This window comes from Mustela lutreola, chromosome 10 (assembly GCF_030435805.1).
Source record: "Mustela lutreola isolate mMusLut2 chromosome 10, mMusLut2.pri, whole genome shotgun sequence".
Lineage (NCBI taxonomy): Eukaryota > Metazoa > Chordata > Mammalia > Carnivora > Mustelidae > Mustela > Mustela lutreola.
The window spans coordinates 71512141-71530607 of record NC_081299.1 but is presented as its reverse complement, the minus strand read 5'-3'; the positions used below and the strand labels follow the sequence as shown (position 1 = coordinate 71530607).

The 18467-nt window shown below is 37.9% G+C and overlaps 1 protein-coding gene across 1 annotated transcript in view; it reads right to left on the bottom strand.

Annotated features, from left to right (window-relative positions):
- The window catches only part of DNAI3 (dynein axonemal intermediate chain 3), a 69363-nt gene that overhangs the window by 30562 nt on the left and 20334 nt on the right, over positions 1-18467 (bottom strand). Inside the window, exons 9-14 of the mRNA XM_059136342.1 lie at positions 13396-13586; positions 12753-12877; positions 10747-10836; positions 8413-8499; positions 7426-7554; positions 4909-4982 (exon numbers count right to left, since the gene is read on the bottom strand). Coding sequence (XP_058992325.1) covers positions 4909-4982; positions 7426-7554; positions 8413-8499; positions 10747-10836; positions 12753-12877; positions 13396-13586 — 696 coding nt within the window. The remainder of the gene's footprint in view (positions 1-4908; positions 4983-7425; positions 7555-8412; positions 8500-10746; positions 10837-12752; positions 12878-13395; positions 13587-18467) is intronic.

The following is an 18467-nucleotide window of genomic DNA, read 5'->3' as shown; positions in this document are numbered from 1 at the left end:
GTATTGCCACATAATATTTCATTGTCTATCCATTTGTCAGTTGATGGACTATTAGGAATAATGCTGGTATGAACATTGGTGCGTAAGTTTTGTGTGGATGCCTGGTTTCGTTTCTCTTGGGTATATGTTGAGGAGTGTAATTGCTGGGTTATATGGTAATTTCTGTGTTTGATCTTTTGAGGAACTGCTAGATTGTTTTCCAAAGCAGCTATGTCATTTTTGCGTTCCCATCAGCAATGTGTGAGGACTCCAATTTCTCCACATCCTTGCTAACGCTTGCTACTTTTTGTCTTTTTTTATCATAGCCATTCTAGTGGGGTAAGTGGTGCCTCATCAAAATTGATTGAGATTTGCATTTGCTTGTGCTTTGGATGTAATATGTAGGAAATCACTATGTAATCCAAGATCATGAACATTTATGCTTTTGTTTATGTTTTTATCTAAAAGTTGCATAGTTTTATGTTTTTGCCTTAAAGTTGCATAGTTTTAGATCTTACATTTAGGTCTTTATGCCATTTTCAGTTAATTTTTGTGTATACGGTGAGGTAAAGTTCCAACTCCATTCTTTTGCTTGCAGATATCTAGATCTCCCAGCACCATTTGTTGCTAGTTTTTCTTCATTAAATTGTCTTCATACCCTTGTTGAAAAATCAGTCATCCATAGATATATGGGTTTATTTCTGAACTCTATGATTTCTATGTTTATTCTCATGCCAGTGTGAGTACCTCTGTCTCTAGCTGTAACTTTGTAAAAAGTTTAGAGATCAGGAAGTGGGAGTCCTCCAACTTTGTTGCTCTTTGTCAAGATTGCTGATTTGGCTATTTTAGGTCTCATTGTGGTTGGTTTTGTTTTGTTTTGTTTTTTTAAAACTGTATTTATTTATTTGACAGGGATCACAAGTAGGCAGAGACGTAGGCAGAGAGAGAGGTGGGGAAGCAGGCTCTCTGCAAGGCAGGGAGTGCTTGATGCAGTGCTTGATCCCAGGACCCTGGGATCATGACCTGAGCTGAAGGCAGAGGGTTTAACCCACTGAGCCACCCAGGTGCCCTCATTGTGGTTTTGATTTGCATTTCCCTCATAGCTGATGTTGAACATCTTTCCATGTGCTTTTTGGCCATTTGTGTATTTTTTGGGGGGGAAATGTCTATTGATAATCTCTGCTCCTTTTTTATATTGGGTTGTCTTTTTAATTGTTGAGTTGTAAGAGTTTTGTATATTCTGGATAAAAATTTTTTTCTTAAGATTTTATTTATTTATTTGACAGAAAGGGACATAGTGAGAGAGGGAACACAAGCAGGGGGAGTGGAGAAGGGAGACACAACTTCCTGCTGAGCAGGGAGCCTGATGCGGGGCTCAATCCCAGGACCCTGGGATCCTGACCTGAGCCGAAAGCAGACACTTAATGACTGCACCCAGGAACCCCTGGATAGAAATTTTAAATCAGATATATGGTTTGCAAATACTTTCTTCCATACCATGGACTTTTTAATTTTTTGCTTGTGCCTTTTGAAGCACAAAAATTCTGATGAATTTCAACTTTTTTCTTTTATTGTTTGTGTTCTTGGTGTCATATTTAAGAGACATGGTATATAACTACATATAACATATATTATAAATATATAAATATATAATGAAAATATAATATATAATATAAATATATAATATGTATAACATAAATACATGTATATTCACTGGGTGCTTTGCCCACATTAAGCAGCCAATAAAGGTTATTTCTCCTCTTATTTCTCCTTCCTTACAGGTTGAAAAAATCAAATGAGATAATGTATATGAAAATTCTTTATAAAGCTCCACACATCTATAGAGTATAATTTTAAGTGTAATAAACTTGGTAACACATTTATAATGATACTTGTATAGTATTTTAGTATAAGTGACTTTGTATTAATTATGTGAAAACATACAATGAGGATGGCAAAGAATATGCCATATTAGTGCCATTATTTCTATCACTAAGGTTATGAGTAACCTGATTAATAAACTTAAGATGTCATTAAAGAATTTAGATCTGTAAGTTAAAGTATGTAGATAAACAGATTGTAGCTCAAGTAAGACTAACAAAACTTTTCATTTATGTGACTAAAGAAATATTAGTCATTTATTCATCTTAATAATGAATTGTTGAAAAAATTAATCATTTTTATGTTGTCAAAATATAAATCCTTGGGGAAAACATCACAAATGACACAAAAAGAGCCGTTTTAAACTCTAATTATAGTTGATTTTAAACTATTCTTCCAAATTAGAAAGATCTTCTTGAATCTCATTTATAGCATTAATTTGCATTATTCGTGAAATGATTTTGCTAGGGGTCCCTGGGTAGCTCAGTTGGTTGAGCCATCTGCCTTTAACTCAGGTCATGATCCTGGGGTTGTGGGATAGAGCCCCACATCAGGATCCCTGCTCAGGAGAGAGCCTGCTTCTCCCCCTCCCTCTGCCTCTCCCCCTGCTTGTGTTCTCTCTCTCTCTCTCAAATAATTAAAATCTTCTAAATTTTTTTGAAAAAAAAAAAAAGATTTTGCTAAATACAGAGAACCTCAGTTGAACTTTCTGCATAAATTAATCATTTATTAACCAATAAATTAATATGAATTAATAAATTCTGTTAATAATAATCAATACTTTTATTAATAAATTAATAAAAAGAATGTGACATATTCTTTTGGGGAGTTTTAAAAATTGATTGGTTAATTCCAGTATAATTAGCATGTAGTGTTATATTAGTTTCAGGTATTCAAATAGTGATTCACAATTCTATACATTCTCAGTGCTTATCATGATGAGTATACTCTTAATCCTCTTCACCTAATTCATTCATCTCCCTCATCTACCTCCCTTCTGGTAACCACCAGTTTGTTCTCTATACTTAAGAGTGTTTTTTGTTTGTCTCTTTCTTGTTTGTTGGTTGGTTGGTTTCTTAAATTCCACATGTGAGTGAAATTGCATGGCATTTACCTTTCTCTGACTGACTTATTTCACTTAGCATCATACCTTCTAGATCCATCCATGTTGACGTAAATGGCAAGATTTCATTCTTTTTTTAATGGCTGAGTAATATTCACTGGTCAGTCACATATTCTTTATCAATAGATACTTATTTTAACTTATTCTGTATTATAAGAACCTTGGCATGGCTGAGTTATAAAGTTTAGAACTGGTAAGTTTTCCAAATAACTAAAAGTTAGCTTTTCTAAATGCATAAGCTTTTTTTTTTTTTTTTTTTTTTACTGTAACAACTTTTGAAGGAATTATTATTTCCAGAATGTTCTAGAATATTTCTAAATTCAAGGGCCATCATTATAACCAACAGTCAAGGACCTGTGTCTCAAATAAAACACATATAAAATTTTACATTTGTTCAGTGTTTCTGAATGTTTTCCAAGGCTATTAAAGAAGAGTAGAGCTTTGCATTCTGTTGTTTATAATCAACATCATACTATAAATATTGCTCCATGAATCATTACAATTTTAATTGTTTATAATATTCCATATGGACCTATTGGTGGCCCTTTGGTTTCTTGTCACCCTTAACCTCGAGCTCTTTCATTTTTTAGTTAGAGCACTCTAATAGTTTTGGTTTTTTGGGAACTGTTCCCTATTCCACACAGTCAGGTTGGAACTGTCACTCAAGGTGTCTTGCCATTCCCTCCTTGGCCAAAGGGGGTGATTTTGTGATTTAACGGAAGTCAGGTTGGAATTGATTCATTCAGATGGGAGGGGCTGGCCATTCATTCCTGCTACCCAGATCCCTCCAGCTGTTTCTAAGGCCTTAGTCAGCTCTTTCTTTGATTCAACAACTTTATTACTTATTACCTATAGTATAGGATATAGTTGTGTGTGTATGGGTGTGTACACGCATATGTATTCTTTTTACAACATATTTGCATCATAAAAATATTTTTTCAACCAGCAACAGTCTATAATATTCTGCCCTATTGTTAATATCAGGTTTAATTGTTACAATAAAGATTATTTAAGGAACAGAAGATAATGATTTTAGAAGGATCTAAGAAAAAAGAATATATTGTATGAAAACACTTAGGTAGTGTTTAAAATAAGACTGTGATGTTGTGAATTACAAGTTATATAAATCTGTTCTTCCTCCAGGATTCTAGAAGAGAGCTTCTAAAACCTTTGGAATTTCCTAGATGTAGAGAGCCCCAAAGATGCCTTCTGTTATGTTAATGGGGCAACTTTTGGAAAGCATCTAAGGATGGGGGTGGGTTGCCAATTGACCCAACCCTGCAATTAGAGAGTTGGAATTTTCATCTCCAACCCCTGACCTCCAGCAGGGGGAGAGGTGCTGGAGATTGGTTTCAGTCACCAATGACCAAAGATTTAATCAATTGTACCTGTGAAATAAAGTCCCCTAAAACCCTAGAAGGACAAGGTTCAGAGAGCTTCCTGGATGGTGAACAAGTGGAGATTCTTGGAGGCTCCTCACCCTTTCCCCATATCTTGTCCCCTGCATCTCTTCCATCTGGCTGTTTCTAAATTACATCCTTTTATAATAAACCAGTAATCTAGTAAGTAAAATGTTTCTCTGAGTTCTATGAGCCACTCTAGCAAGTTAATCCAACCTGAGGAGGAATCTTCGGAACCTCCAATCTACAGCCAGTCAGTCAGAAGTACAGCTAATGACCTGGGTTTGTGACTGGTGTCTGAGGTGGCTGGCAGGGGAGTGGGTAGTGGTAGGGGGAGGAGTTCCAGAGAGCAGTCCTGTAGGACTGAACCTTAACCTGTGAATCCTGGTAGATAGTGTCAGAATTAAGTGGAGTTGTGAGACACCCAGCTGGTGTCCAGAGTATTGCTTGGCAGAAGGTGGGGAAACCTTCTTCCCCACCCACTCAGACTTTGAAATTGACCCAAGAACACTAACAAAGACATACCAATCAGCTGAACACGTGACAAGTTGACAGCATATTCCATTTCGATTCTCAAAGACAGCCCCCAATCTGTTAATCTGTGTTTTTTATAAAGACACAAGAAGTAAGTTCTTTGTACTTAGGACATAATGACTTTTCTCATAGTGCTTTACTCTTTTAATATTTTTTCTTTATTTTAATTTTTATTAAAAGAATATAACAATAACACGGAAATTGAAGAATAAGTTTTAACATAAAGTAGAATTCTTCAAGGTATTTTTCCAGTCTTTTTTCACAGAAATGTTTTTACGTAGTTTAAACTAGCATGTGTAAAAATTTCTATCCTTATAAGATTTTTCAGTTGATGTTATTTGAACACCTAAACCTGTGTACTCACAAGTCATTTTAACAGTTTTATAATTATTGATGGTGTATCACAATTTCATTATCCATTAGAATTAGAAACACAGACTCTTGTTTTTTACTATTAATGGTGGAATAGAACATAGGAGTTTTTATGAGATTATTAAGCAGATAAGGTTAGTAGAGAAGACATTTAGTGTTACTTTAGATACCAAGAGTCACCTAGCACAGGCAAGAGTCCAAGGAGAGTAAATGGTTCGCTCCTTAGGGTCCTAGAAGGTCCCAAGTTCCAACTAGTTCACTTTGAAACAAGGTGAAAGGTTTTGTGGCAATCTATGAAGATGCCACTCTTGAATCAGTAGGGAAACATGACTCCCTAATTCCCTACCTTCCTGGTAGGACTGATGAGCAAGATAGTAATCAAAGGTAGGGGTTCCAGCAGCAAATAAACAGTGAAAGTAGTGGGTGGGAGGAGGGATACAGGTGCTGCACTGCTAAGGCCGGTAGGTATCCCAGGAACTAAGGCCCTGGAAATCTGGTGGAGGCCACAGGAGCCCAAATGCTCTTTGGTTCCCAAATGCTGCCAACTTCTACTCATCTGATAAGCAATCCAGAGTCCATGTTGCCTCTCCCTCTACTGAGTCTTCTCTGCTGTATGAAGTGCAAGACCCCAGAAGTGTGCTTGCTCTGAACTTTCACGTTTTAATGATTTAAACAACAACGTAATATTATAGAAATCTGAAAAATAGGTTTAATATCAAATATAATTCTACCTGTATTCTTTTCCAGTATTTTTTCATGAATCACTTTGATATAATTTATTAAGATGTGCATGTAATGTTGTTTCTTGAGGCACAAATTGATTATTTCTTATTATGAATTCCCAAAATTTGAATTACTGTTTAAAGTCGAAAATTTGGATGATTTAAGAACCATCCTAATTGTATTCCAGAAGTTTTATGTTGGAACCAGCAGTGTTAGAGTTTACTGGTTTCACCACTGCATCCTTTCTAACACAGGGCATTATTATTTATTAAATTTTTATTTAAAAATTAAATGGTCCAAAATAGTATATTACTGTTGCTTTGTTATTAATTTCTTTGATATTAGAAACGTGAATGATTTTCATGTTTATCTACTCATTGTTTTCTAGCATATGTTTTATTTACTGGAAATTTTGTATTTACCATATTTTAGGCCAATATTTTTCTCCATTTTGTTGTTTGCTCTTTGTTAGCTTAGAAATTTACATGTGTATGTTTTGAATTTCTTTCAACATTAATTAGCTTAGAAAACTATCTCCAACCCAGAAATATAGCATTCTATGGTATTCTATTTTGATCTTTATTATATTTTTCTTGTATTTGTTATTTTTATTTAAATTTATAATCATCTGAATTAATTTGTGTGTGCTGTGTGAGCTGAGATGAAGTTGGAACAGAGAGTTCCTTCCCTTACCCCATGTTAGACTCTTAGAGGTAATAGAAACTGTCTGGGCTATTTGTTTTGGTTCATTATAACTTTTAAAAGTATTGTTGCTTTGGGATAATCCATTTGAGTATGTTGAAGAGCTAATTACCCTTTACAACTCTACTTTGTCATAATATTCTTTAGTATTCTCAAAGTACACAGTGGACCCTTAGTGTGCTTGTAGGAAAACATTTGGGGAGCTTACCAGTTTCTAAGTTCACTAACACCAGACTTAGTGAGTCAGGTACAGAACTACAAAGCCAAACTACATTGCAGATGCTGGGCACTCAGCTGGACTCATTCACTGCATGATTAGTTTTTCACCTACCAGACTCACGGTGCAGTCAGTTCAAAATTGTGTTGGCAAAATAACACATTACTGTATGTCACAGATCTTCAGAGTTGCCTGCTCCAATTTGCTGAAATCATAGATTTTAAATCCACAAACACTGACAGTGTAAAATATTTGTACTCTATTTTTACATATCAAAGTCTTATCTTCTCCACTATTGTATTTTATCATTGTTGACACCACCTACATTTTTTAGTGGTTTATAAGCCATTGAAGTTGAAACATTGGCCTTATTCTCAGGAAACATTTTATGATTTAAATGTAAATGAACTGTTGACTTAAAACATGCTCTGTGAATAAAATCTTCTGAAATGTACAATCCAGCAGGAGAAAATTATGAGACCATCAAGACTCACCTCAAATGTGTCAGACAGCCAATGTATATCTGTAATTACTTTCTTATGACCACTTTCTATTGAGGAGACCGCACAATGTCTGATATATGTTGCTTCTTTATTACTGTCTGGTTCAAGGAGAAACATAGGCTGGAAAAATGTGAAAATGAGTGAATTCACACTTTACTCATTATTCCAGTTAGAATTAATAACTTGGAGAAATACGTAGGTCAAAGAAAAACATTGAAACTAGTGTTTCAATGCAAAATGTAGTTAGGTAATAAGATTATGTATTTTCCCTTCAGTTTAGTCTAAGGTTTCATCTCTAAACTTAGCAAGAATGACTGACCTACTCCCTAAAGTATCAGTGAGATCCTATTTTTTTTTTTTTTTTTTTTTTTTTTTTTTTTTTTTAAAGGAGTGTTTCGTGCATGCATAGAGGGCCCACCCACAATGTCTTGGTGAAGGCCAGTCGGTGTTGAGGTTGAAGAAGTAGGGCCAGAGGTGTGCAATATGGTGGATGAGTACTGCGTCAGGAGCTGAGGAGTCTTTCCTCAATCCTCTTGGCAGCAACCACAACTTCACAAAATCATAGGATGTGATTATCAGAAAGGATTGTAACCCCTTCATTCTACACAGGAGAAAACTGATGGCTGCTGAGGTGAGAAGACATGTCCCAACTCACAGGACTGCAGTCCAGAGCCTACACACATCGTCCTTCCATGACATCCCTTCAGGCAAGTCACTTGGGCCCTTTATTTTATTTAAGAACAACAAAAAATAACTTAACATCCTCAGGTAGGTCAAGCGACTTGTTTTAATGATTTTTTAATCACAGGCCTCCATAAAAGAAATTCAGAAAAAGTCCACAAACAGATGTGAAGGTGTGGGAAATAATACCTCCCCCCCCATCTCGACTCTTTGTGTAGCTTGGCAGTTCTGTTATGTACTTTTTGATAAACCCCTGAATTGAAGAAACTTGCAAATGAAAGGTCATAAAAAGCTAACCTTGAGCGTGGCTTTTTTACTTCTACTACCGCCTGTCTTGATGTTTTCTATGCGATCTGCATGCGCAGAAATATCCCACATGACAATCTAAAACAGAAATAAATGTTATTACAACACATCTTCAGGAAATAGCTCACTGGGTCTTAAGGATTTTTAAAAACCCATTGGTATTGGCATGCACTCTGATCAATCAGTCACCTTGAAGGATAATCAAATTTAGCCTACATCTTTAGTAAGTCAGCAACTTTTTTTCTTTTTTAAAGATTTATTTGATAGAGAAAGAGAGAGACAGCGAGAGAGGGAACATAAGCAGGAGGAGTGGGAGAGGAAGAACAGGCTTCCCGCTGAGCAGGGAGCCCAATGTGAGGCTCCATCCCAGGACCCTGAGATCATGACCTGAGCCAAAGGCAGAGACTTAACCCACTGAGCCACCCAGGTGCCCCCCTAAGTCAGCAACTTTTAAGCTAACATGACAAAGAATGTTTTCTTCTCTATAAAATATTTTTAGCACGTTGATTTTTGTGCTTGTGCTTATGTTAATAAAGGCTAGTATTTTATTTTAACTCCAGTATTTTATTTAACTCCAGAAATTTCCTCTGCTTTGGGAAATTCTATGCCATCTGCATGCGCAGAAATAACCCACATGACACTCTCTTCCTCTGTCTTTGAGAATGTGCTGTGACTGTGGGGAGAGTTGCTTTGCTTGTTCTCTGGAAGTAGTACAAACACTGTTGACCCAAAAGGCTGGAAAATGATGGTTTCTACTTAATTGAATATTCTAGCCAACTCCAAGTTTCCATATACATGGATGGCAATTTTTGGAAAAATGAGAATAAACTAGAATATGCAACATTAAATTAGATTAATTTTCAATGATTTAAAGTCATTTCAATACTCTTAACAAGATGTCAGAATTACAGAATTGTGAGTGATCTTATTTTCATCATTTCCTTTTCTAAAATATTCTTTTTTAAAAAGTATTTATTTATTTATGCATGTATTTATGTAATCTCTACAACCTAACATGGGGCTTGAACTCACAACCCTGAGATCAAGAGTCACATGCTCTTTGACTGAGCCAGCCATGCACCCCTTTTCTAAAATATCCTTAGAGTTGTATCACTCCAATAATAGTCTTAATGAGTAACAAAAAGCATTTCAGGATTTGCAGGGCTTGGAGGATGGGCTCTGGGTCATCATTATGACTACCAGTTATTGTTGAATAAAACTGAGGGGGAAAATTTATTTTCTTTGTTGTTTTGGTTCCAGATAAATAGTCATGGATGCTGTAGACATTTATTTTTTCTTAAAAGATGTATTAATTTGAGAGAGAAAGAATGAGAGTGTGGGGCAGGGGCAAGGGGGAGGGTGAAAGGATCTCGAGAAGACTCCTAGCTGAGTGTGGAGCCCAATGTGGGGCTCAATCTCACGGCCCTGATATCATGACCTGAGCTGAAACCAAGAGTCAGACACTCAACTGACCAAATCACCCTGGCATCCCCACTACAGACACTTAAATTTTCAATCACAAGGAAGTTTTCATAGCCAAACATAAAAAGACCATATACTGTTAATGGTCAAACTCACTGGTCACAGTAAATTTAAATTCTGATCATAAAACAGCTTTAAAATTTTTGTTTTGCTTTATTGGAGAAACAGGCTATTGGAGGACAGGATCTAAATCTCATATAAATTAGATAACTTAATGTGCTTCTGGATGGCTTAGATGGGTAAGCATCTGCCTTTGGTGGCTCAGATCATGTTCCCAGGGTCCTGAGATTGAGTCCCACATTAGGCTCCCTGCTCCTTAGGGAGTTTGCTTCTGCCTTTGCCTCTCTCTCTCTCTCTCCATCGCTCATGAATAAATAAAGCCTTAAAAATTAGATAACTTAAAAAGAAGAAAACAAATATTGTATCAAATTGTACACATAGGAATTCAGTAATATAAATATCTTTTCCCAGTGACTTTCTGTTCAAATTCTGGATCATTGCCAACTCCTACCTCTAGAGAAATGTCAGAAGAGGACTCTTGACCAAGAGGTATTAATGCTTGTGTTTTTTGTTATTCCGCAGAATCTTGCTAATACGCGACTCAATTCCATGAATACAAACAGATTTGACTCAATTTTGTTCCAGTTATAACTAGATTACCCTGTGGACACCTTGAGCCCTGATACCATGTCCAACACACCTATATACCCCAGTTCTTGGCACACGATTGGCATACTTCCTTCTGCCAAATTGAATCCTTAAGTTTAAGAAAAACTACCAATCAAAACATATGACAGGACATTGTCCAAATTAATAAATAGTTGGGAAAAAATCCGTAATTACCTGCCCATTTATGCAGCCTCCAGCAATGATATTAGGGTCACTTGGACAGAACTTGAAGCAAAAGATGTCATCTGGGCTCTCCAGCATTAACTAAAGTAAACCCCCCAAATTCAAGACAGAATGAGAAAATCTATTAAGATCATAGTGAGAAAGTAATATTAAGACAGTCACAAGTTGAATTTCATAGTCATCTATAAGAAAAATGGACATACAGTCCATTCCCAGAATTGCACCTGTGGATTAGAAATTGCTTCTGCTGAATTTTGTGAACTTTGTCTATGTGTATGAGAGAGGTATGTTCTCCAGGGGCCCAGGTCTCCCCTTCCTCCACCCTCCATTGGTCACTGCTGAGAGCTGTTACAATTTTTTATAAACAAAAAGACTAAGCTTAGTGTTTCTGGGAAGGGTGAAGGTTAGCTTTGTGAGGACAAGCTACTTGCCTGTTTTGCTCCCTGCTCTCTGGCTAACCTGGCACAGAGTGAGTGCTCAAAAAAAAAAAAAAAAAATGTGTTGGATGAGAAGAGAGAGAGATATTGCCAGTGATAATATCTCAAATTTTAAAATAATATAGGACCTAGAAAGTGGACAAACTCAAGTACTGAGGGGGGGGGGTAAGAAGGAAGCCCTGCAAGGAATATTCCAGTGTGAAGGAATAGGTACAGTAATCACAGCTGGCACCTGTGCTAATGTGTTGGCACCAGGCACAATACAAGCATGGCTACTGCTCTTCCTTAAACAAGACCATCAAAAATATGGGCTTCAGAGGCCATTGGTGAGCCACCACTGAGCTAGTTTCAGACTGGGATTGGAGTGAATCATCTTTATCTGGTACTCTGTGGCTTCTAGAGAGATTTCTACTTTTAACATACAATTTTAAAATATTTTCTTATAGTTTTGATTGAACTAAGGTAAAAGAAATCACTTGCCTGTCTTTTTAAAGCTATTCTTCAAAATAGAGGAAAGGGTCTTTTTTCCCTCTTCCTAATTTGCTTGAAAGTTCAGCCACACTTCCATGATGTGGACTGGAGAGTGATCCTAGTCCATTAGAAAACGTTAGAAAGCCTCTTCTTGCCATTTTTGTGGTAATTCAGCTGATAAGAAAGAACTAAAGATCTGGCATTTTTGATCTCTGGGTCTATAATAATTCAAGTGCTAGAATCTATTATAGTAAAACTGCCTGAATTCAGATGAATTAGGGAAGAAGGTAGAAGGATAGGCTAGGGTTTATTAGGGAAATCCTTAGTTATATAATACTTTATAAAAACAAAATATTATATTTAAGCACATTAAAAAAACAAACAAACAAACTAATCTAACACTATAAAGCATACTCCCCCTAAGCAAAACTCTTTTTGAGCTGCTGATAGAAATAGAACCCTGTGGGGCAAACTCAGCCCTCAGCCGTGTTTTATTTGAATTGTGTGTTTGGTTTGGTTTTAGTTGAACTATTTAAAGATTGGGAAATTTCACTCAAAAATTCTGATCTGGATACTTTAAACCAAGTGAGACCACCTGGCAACAAGCAAGCTGAAGAGTAATATCCCCACAGATGGGCTGTCCATTCTCCAGGCCATAGTCCCTACCCTTCCCCATTGTTTCCCACACAGGCATCTGTACTCATTACTGTCACCTACTGTTAATTCTCAGAACTGACGGAATTCATGTGAAATTAAAAACTATTTGCATTTGAACAAACAGTATTTAAATAACCCCCCTGAAAGAGTTTGCTTTTTAAAATTGGTTAAACAGTCCTCTTATAATCGTTTTTTTTTTTAAAATAACATGCTGATTTGTCCAGTAAACTAAGTGTAAACTTAAGTTTTCCTCAAATTGATGATAAATTCTAAATTGAAGAAGGCTAACTTAATAAACACTTACCACATTAAATGGTTACAAAGTACTTTGCAATTAAAACTGCTGGGGATAAATGTGAAGATAGTTTTGAAATGTTTAGACTATGTGGACAACTCTCCTTAATTATCTGAGGATGTTAAAAAAAAAATTACCTGAGGATGTATGGGATCAGAGAAACTCCAGAAAAGAATCAGTGATGGTTGCAGCAATAATTTGCCAGAAAAGTGGACTCTCTCTTCAAAGGAGAGTCGTACAGCCACGGACACAGCTATTAGGCCTGATTGAAACACATTAGAAGTTAAAATCTGCAGCAACTGTACATAGAGAAATATTTTTAGTTTTGCTGCACAACATAGTCACTATTCATTTCCATAGTGCTGAAATTTGAATAAATATATTTAATAAGACACCAAGAGTTCTCCTAGAGTTCTACTGTGTAATAGTGTTCTCTCTTGTCCAGTAATCAGAGAGGAAGAGAATGGGGGAGGGGAAACGGAGCCAGCCTTGGGAGTCCCAGCAGGTTGAGGCAAATCCAGATTCAGTACTGCACCAACTGGGTGACCTGAGCCCATCACTTCCCTGGCTTGAGCTCTGGTTCTGTCCTTGTAGAAACCACAGTGAGGTGCTAGGAGAACACAGGACCAGAGCGGTGCCGAAAGGTCTTGGCAGGTGCACTTCACGGCTGTAAGCCATCTTATTGCAATTGAGAAACCGAGCTAGCTTGTCATTTTACTAGAAAAGTAACAGACTATTTCTGCGCATCACCAAAGAGAACTGCAGTCATGTTCATCTCACCATAGATGGTCGGATGCCATGAGACAGAGGTGACCATCTTCTCCGTTAGGCTATGGAGGTCAGTAAAGGACTGGTACTCTTTCAAGTGGGTATCGGTTTTGTCTCCAAAGGTGCTTTCTTCTTCTGCCAGGCACTTCCAGTCATCGATAAATGTGTTCATGATTTCATTTTGCTGCAGGGCTATTTCAACACTATTTCGTTTAAAAGAAAAAAGAGCACAAGATGTTGGATTTTACTATTCAATGATATGTCTTTCATCAGGTCCTTTTTCATTTATATGGAAAGAAAAAAAAATGTTCTCAGTTATATCTGGTAACTGATGATTACCCCCATGTGAAATAAATGACTTCAGAGAAAATAATATCTCTGGGCTGTGGGCTTCTCAGAACTTCTAGTGCCAGGAGGCTGTTAGCTGACGGCCTGGAGCACCTTCGTGATCTCTCTGGCTTCCAGGCCCAGGCTGTGCTCTCCCAGGCCCATGACCAGGCTGGCAGCTGCAGGGATAGGGGGCCTCCCCTACTCTGCATCCTGCAGGAGTCCTCCCACAAGCTGTCTTGCCCTTGGAGCTCCCTGCTGGGCTTGCCCTAGACTTTGCCAAAGCTCTCCTTGCCCAGTCCTGCTTTCTTTAAAAAGAATTTTCACACAGCAGCACCCTCTAAGCCTCTACTTTAAATTTGGTCTTGTTCACTTCCTGGAAACCCCAAACTGACAGAAAAGGCAATTTTCTTAGCCATATTCAGTACTGAATGTTCATATTATACTAATTATTATACAAAGATATCATTAGGGATGTATAGATACACACATACACACACTTATGTATTTAGGGTTATATATTAACAAGGATTAGAATATCCATTTATATATTGTATATATAAAATTTAAAATAAAAGATTCTCAAGGGGCGATATGGAAGTTAGAAGTGTGATGTGTGTGTGCGTGCGTGTGATGGTGGTGGTGGTGGTTTTAGTTATCATAGTGCCTTCATAGTGCCTGGGAAGGGTTAATGTGTTTGATTCAATTACTAAAGCTGCAATGCATGATACAGTCCCTAAAATTAAGACTCATCCTGCTAACAAGGCTAATATTGCCCTTCCAAGAACAATCTGAGTGCTAGGCTCATCTCTTGGTAGTCTAGGGCCCTGACTAAACTAGTTCCTGTCCTAAAAGTTATTATAGGAGCTCGCAACTGGGTGAGTACTCTACAGTGCAGGGGGCTGGCCTGTCTCCCCCAAACTCTCACCCCCATCACTTGTCCTGAGCATCTCTTCCATTTGGTTCCTCCTGAGTCGTATCCTTTACAATGAACTGGTAATAGTAAGGAGAGCCCTTTCCTGAGTTAAATGAGTCATTCTGGAGAATTATCAAACTGATTTATAGCTGGTCAGTCAGAAGCATAGCCCCCCTGGGACTTGAGACTGGCGTCTGAAGTTGGGGCCAGCTTGTCAGACTAAGCCCCTTAACTCGTTGAGTCTGTACTAACTCCAGATAGCATGTGAGAGTTAGAGAATTGGTGTTGGAGAAGATACATATTTGGTGTTGGAAGAAAAAAAACACCCTTCATTTGGTACCAGAGGTCTTATCAGGAAGAACCTGAGAGTTCCATTTTCCTGTTTCTTCACATGTTTAGTGACTTGACATATTTAATGAAACTGATTGTTATAAATGATATGTTGTGCAGACCTGTGTTCTCTTTTGTTCCTCGAAAATGATAAATTTGTTCTAGACTCGAACTCCAAATGTGATCTTCTCTGTGTAGAACAACAGCTGAAATCTCTGCCAGTTTTTCAGCTTCTAGATGCTGGTTGTTCTGGACTGCCCTAGAGTTCCCCCTAAAAATGAATATTTTAGTCTACAGCGTAGGGTCTGATTAGATTTTTTAAATGTAGATCTGGGGTCTTGGCTTATCTGGGATTCCCTTTCTTCCATGACTTTCTCCTATTTGGTTATTCTGCCTTCCCCACAGACCTGTAAGGCTACAAGTTTCTGTCACTTGAGCCTCCTATGGATTAGGCAATAATTATAGAAAAAAACCTGCAGACTTGCAAATCTAATCTTTCACCCCTTCAGTTTCTGCTTATTTTTGGTTACCCTCCTGAGCCTTCAAGTAATTATGTGTATGTTTGCATATAAATATTGTTTTCTAGATCTTATAACTGTTTTCTGTGAGTTTGACCAACTTACTCCACCATTACTCAGTCACTTACTTATAATATGAAAATGAGGTACGTTCTTGAAAGAAGCAGTACCATACACAGACAAAAAACAAAACCAAAAAATAGTTACTATAAGTTTCTGTCATGTTGACTGCCCCTGCATATGGGTAGGTGTGAAAGCTCAGCTCACTCACGGGGCCTTTGGAGCTTTCCCATTAGAATGCCACCCAGCCTTTTACCCTACTGACTGGGAGTCCAAATAGCTTGGTTTTTTAATAGGTATAGTAAGCTCAAAGAGGGGGATTTTGATTATGAATTTCCTAAAATAAGGAAAGAGACCACCTTTACTTAGACAATTAAATATAAGCTTGAAATATTACAACTGATACTCCTAAGAATGTAATTAAACAGGGTGACCTTTAATACCTCTGCTGTTAAGAATGAACACTACCATTCACTGCTTAATTGGTTACTCTTGGTTGAATTCTTCTTATACTTTACCAAACTAGCTCCTTGCTACTTAAAGTGTGGTCCATGGACCACCCCAGCACCACCCTAACTTGGAGTTTGCTAAAAATGCAGTCGAAGACTCCACCCCAACCAGATGACTCAGAGTCTGTATGTTGATGAATCTCCAGGTGGTGTATATGTACGTTTGAATACCCAGGAGGGCAAGCTTCCCAGCCCGGAGCTTCAAGCAGAAGCATTTGTTAGCATTCTCAAAATCTTGGGGGTTTTTTTGTTTGTTTGTTTCAGCCTAAATGAGAAAGAAATTCCCAAGAGACAAACTAAAAGCCAAGGTCTCTGATCTGATTTCCTGATTCTTCCCTCTCAGCCTGAACTGGGAACTGACTGACAAGGGAGAAGAGAAGACAGCACCTTCTCTCTGGTTTCCGGTTTCTTGATTTCCCTGCACTCCACTTTCTGAGGGTGATGAAGTGGAGGCTGGTAAAATTGTTGTCTGAGTTAGAGCCTGTAAGTACTCTTTTTTTTTTTTTAATATTTATTTATTATTTTAGAGAGAGAGAGAGATCATGGGAGAGTGGGTGGTGGGCAGACGAAGAAGGAGAAGGTCTCAAGCGACTCCCAGCTAAGCACGGAGCCTGACTGGCAGCTCAATCCCAGGACCCTGAGATCATGACCTGAGGTAAAATCAAGAGTCAGATGCTTAACCAACTGAGCCACCCAGATGCCCCAGTAAGTTTTTTTTTTTTTTTTTTCTTAACCCAGAAACGAATGTTTCTTAGTTGCTTTGGCAGTGATGTATTTGTAGGTTTATCTATTCTTGACCGGTGCTATTATAATTCCTGTGCCAATTTTCCTCTTTTTTCTTATAGTTCTGGCTTCTCCTACCCACATCTCAGAGAGGGAATTATAAAGCTGTTTACTATTCCTCTCTATAAGCATGGCAACTGAAAGGGAAGAATAAAAACCCAGTTCTAAAGATAATACACCCTGTGGATAATTAAGAATTGGCTATAGGCCATCTATGGCTTTGAAGTGGATTGTGCCTAGACTTCTCATTCTTAATATTCTTAACAGGAAAAATTTTAAGGACTAAATTTTGATATAGGGAAACAGAAACCTTGGGCTTTCTTGTTTCTTATTGCCTCATAGGAAAAACTGTAGCATGCTTCCTATAAATGAGTGGCAAAGAGTTAATACTTTCTTTCTGTTTTTGTTGTTTACTTTTGTAGCCAAGCAGAAACGCATTTAATTTTGTCACCAGACAAAAAAAATGAGGCTTGCTTCAAAGTCTGAAGTAAACTCACCTGATTTTCATTTCCCCTAATCAGACTGCAGAGTCCACAAAAATAGCAACCCCCTTCTTAAAACACTGAACCTCTGGCAATTTCTGGAGGTTTCATGGAATTCTGCCTTGTAGTGTGTCTCCTGCCCGTGCCATGAGATAGATATACAGTTTTTCTGCATGTTTAATATCTTCTCCAGAGACTAACTAGTACAGAAATCCTGGGAAGAGAGACTGTGTTCCTGCCTCTGGGTTTCTGGCTCTTTGTCAAAAGCCATTGTGTTCTCTCTGCCCTCCAGAGCTTTGATTCCATAGTCATTCCGGTGGCTGGCCCCAGGCAAGTTAGCTACAGAGAATGATGAGTCAGCAAGGAACAGCCTGTTGAACAGCTGTCAGTCATCAGGCACTGATGGAACAACTATCTTTCTTTGTTGCATTTTGGGTTGTTTTGTTTTGTTTTGTTTTAAGATTTTATTTATTTTGAGAGAGAGAGAGCACGTGCGTGCACAGGAGCAGAAGGGAGGGACAGAGCAAGAGGGAGAAGCAGGCTGCCCTATGAGAAGGGAGCCTGATGTGGGACTGAGCCCAGGATCCCAGGATCATTACCTGAGCTGAAGGCAGACGCCTAACCAACTGAGTCATGGCGCCCTGTTCCACGTTTTTATAAGCTTCATAAGAAGTCTTGACCCAGAGTAACATAACTATACGTATATAAAGTATTTTACCTAGTTCAATGCACTCTCTTTGCATCACTGGTGAATTTTTAAACCAGATTCCCCCCAGACATAGGTAATAGTTTTGGAGAGTTGTTAGAATTTTCAGAATACTTAAAAGTCTCAAAGAATTAATGTTATTTTCTTAAAAATGAAAAAACTTCATATGGGCTACATATCAACTCGACCAACAAATTTTTAGTTTTGGGAAGAAAAGGAAACCAATTTACAGGGTACAACTGGCAGACCTGTGCACCACTGGCTTGCCTTCTCTGAATTCTGATGTCGACTTGAAGAGACCTTGTCAAGCTCTTCTTCGGTTTAGACACTCCAGGGTCCCAGTAACAGTGTGTGTGTGGCGGGGGGTGGGGGGGGTGTTTCTGAAAACACCTCTCTCTCAGATTCAGCAAGAGTGGCAGCAAGACAGGAATTAGGGGGAAGGAATAAGAGGTA